Source organism: Lolium rigidum, chromosome 1, assembly GCF_022539505.1.
Source record: "Lolium rigidum isolate FL_2022 chromosome 1, APGP_CSIRO_Lrig_0.1, whole genome shotgun sequence".
Lineage (NCBI taxonomy): Eukaryota > Viridiplantae > Streptophyta > Magnoliopsida > Poales > Poaceae > Lolium > Lolium rigidum.
The window spans coordinates 245,535,269-245,537,085 of NC_061508.1; the positions used below are offsets into that span (position 1 = coordinate 245,535,269).

At 69.8% G+C, this 1,817-nt stretch overlaps 1 protein-coding gene across 1 annotated transcript; it reads left to right on the forward strand.

Moving 5' to 3' along the window:
- Positions 1 to 278: 278 nt before the first annotated feature.
- LOC124683436 (LRR receptor-like serine/threonine-protein kinase GHR1) lies at positions 279 to 1,523 on the forward strand (the record flags this gene model as incomplete). The annotated part of the gene is made up of 1 exon (XM_047217947.1): positions 279 to 1,523. A coding segment is annotated over one exon (1,245 nt), but the record flags the coding sequence as incomplete, so codon positions are not given.
- Positions 1,524 to 1,817: the final 294 nt, after the last annotated feature.

Below are 1,817 nucleotides of genomic sequence, written 5' to 3' on the forward strand. Positions count from 1 at the left end.
GCAGGCCTTTATCAGCCATGACCGCGGTACACCCACCGACCGCCTGGTAAAGAAGTGGCAGGCTAATCCGCTGTTCATTCTTAACCCCAGCCCAGCTCTGCTAAAACTCAGCCAGATCCCACTCGCTCGCTCGCTATCACTCCTGCTCTGCTCTTCCCCACCACTCTTCTCACTGCCGAGCTCGCTCGTCTCCCAAAGCGCGCCACCCGACCCGCCCCTGCCTCACAGCTCGCTTGTCCGCTTCGCTGCGGCCGAGGCGGCCTCACATGGCGCTGCCCCCTCTCCTCCTCATCCTCCTCCTGCTCGCCGCCTGCGCCCGGGCGGCGCTGCACGAGCGCGACGCGGCGGCGCTCCGGGACGTGCGCGCCAGCCTTCGCGACCTGCCGGGCTCCCGCTTCTTCGACTCCTGGGACGACGCCGCCGCCACCCCGTGCGCCTACGCCGGCGTCGTGTGCGCTCCCGACGAGTCGGACCCGTCCGGGGAACTCCTCCGCGTGTCCGTCCTCACCCTCGGCACCGGCCTCTCCGACTCGCCCGGCCTGGCGGGCACGCTCCCGGCATCCCTCGCCAGCCTCACCGCGCTCACCGACCTCGTCCTCTACCCGGGCCGCGTCGGCGGGTCCATCCCGCCCGACCTCGGCGCCGGCCTCCGCCGCCTCAGGCTGCTCTCGCTCTCCGGGAACCGGCTCACCGGCCCGGTCCCCGACTCCCTGGCCGGCCTGCCCGACCTGCACACGCTCGACCTCGGCAGCAACCGGCTCGACGGCGCCGTCCCCTCCGGCCTGCTCCTCCCGTCCTCGCCCAGCCTCAAGGTGCTCATCCTCGCCAGCAACGCCGGCCTCTCCGGCCAGATCCCCGCCCAGTTCTCCGCCTCCCAGCTCTTCCACGTCGACCTCAGCCGCTGCTCCATCGCCGGCACGCTCCCACCTCTCCCGCCCACCCTCCGCTACTTCTCCGTCGCCGCCAACTCCATGGACGGCACCCTCGACGAGGCGTTCTCCACCGCCAGCCAGGCCCCGGCCGACCTGGCCTTCCTCGACCTCTCCATGAACGACTTCTCCGGCGCGATCCCGCCGCAGCTCTTCGCGCTCCCGAGCGCCTCCTCGCTGCTCCTCTCCCGCAACAACTTCACTGGCCCGCTCGCCGTGCCCGCGGCAACCGCGTCGTCCGCGACGCCGGCGTGGGCGGTGGTGGATGTGAGCCACAACGCCATCTCGGGCGAGGTGCCGGAGGCGCTGGCGGCGGCGGGGACCCTGTACGTCAACAACAACAAGATCTCCGGGGAGGTGCCCGACGCGGTGGCGCGCAGCGTCTTCGCGGGGCGGATGACCACGTTCTACGCGCAGCACAACTTCCTCACGGGCTTCCCGGTGCCGCCGCGACCGCTCCCGGACTCCGCCGCGCTCTGCCTCTCGTACAACTGCATGGACCTGCCGTCCGCGTCCGCCGCCGACGGCTGCCCCACCATCGGCGGGCCCCTCGAGGCCCGGCCAGCCGACCAGTGCCGGAGCGGCGGCGGGTGAGCCGACGTACGCCGACACTCCGTGGCTGACGACTGGCAGGTGGGGGCTCCGTCGGTGTGGCACGGGCGGCGGGTGACTCGGGTTCACACATTTTGGTTTTGGTTTTTGGTTTTGGTTTGTCGGGATGTTGTTTCAGCGGTGGATTTTCATGTGATCGGGGTTTGAATTTATCCGCCGTCGGCCGCGGCGGGCAACGGTCACACGGGAAGAGGCCCTCTCGGTTTGGCGTCTTCGTCAGTTCGTGACTCTGTGAGCGTGAGTGTAGCTAGTCTAGTGTGTTTCGTGACTGCTTTG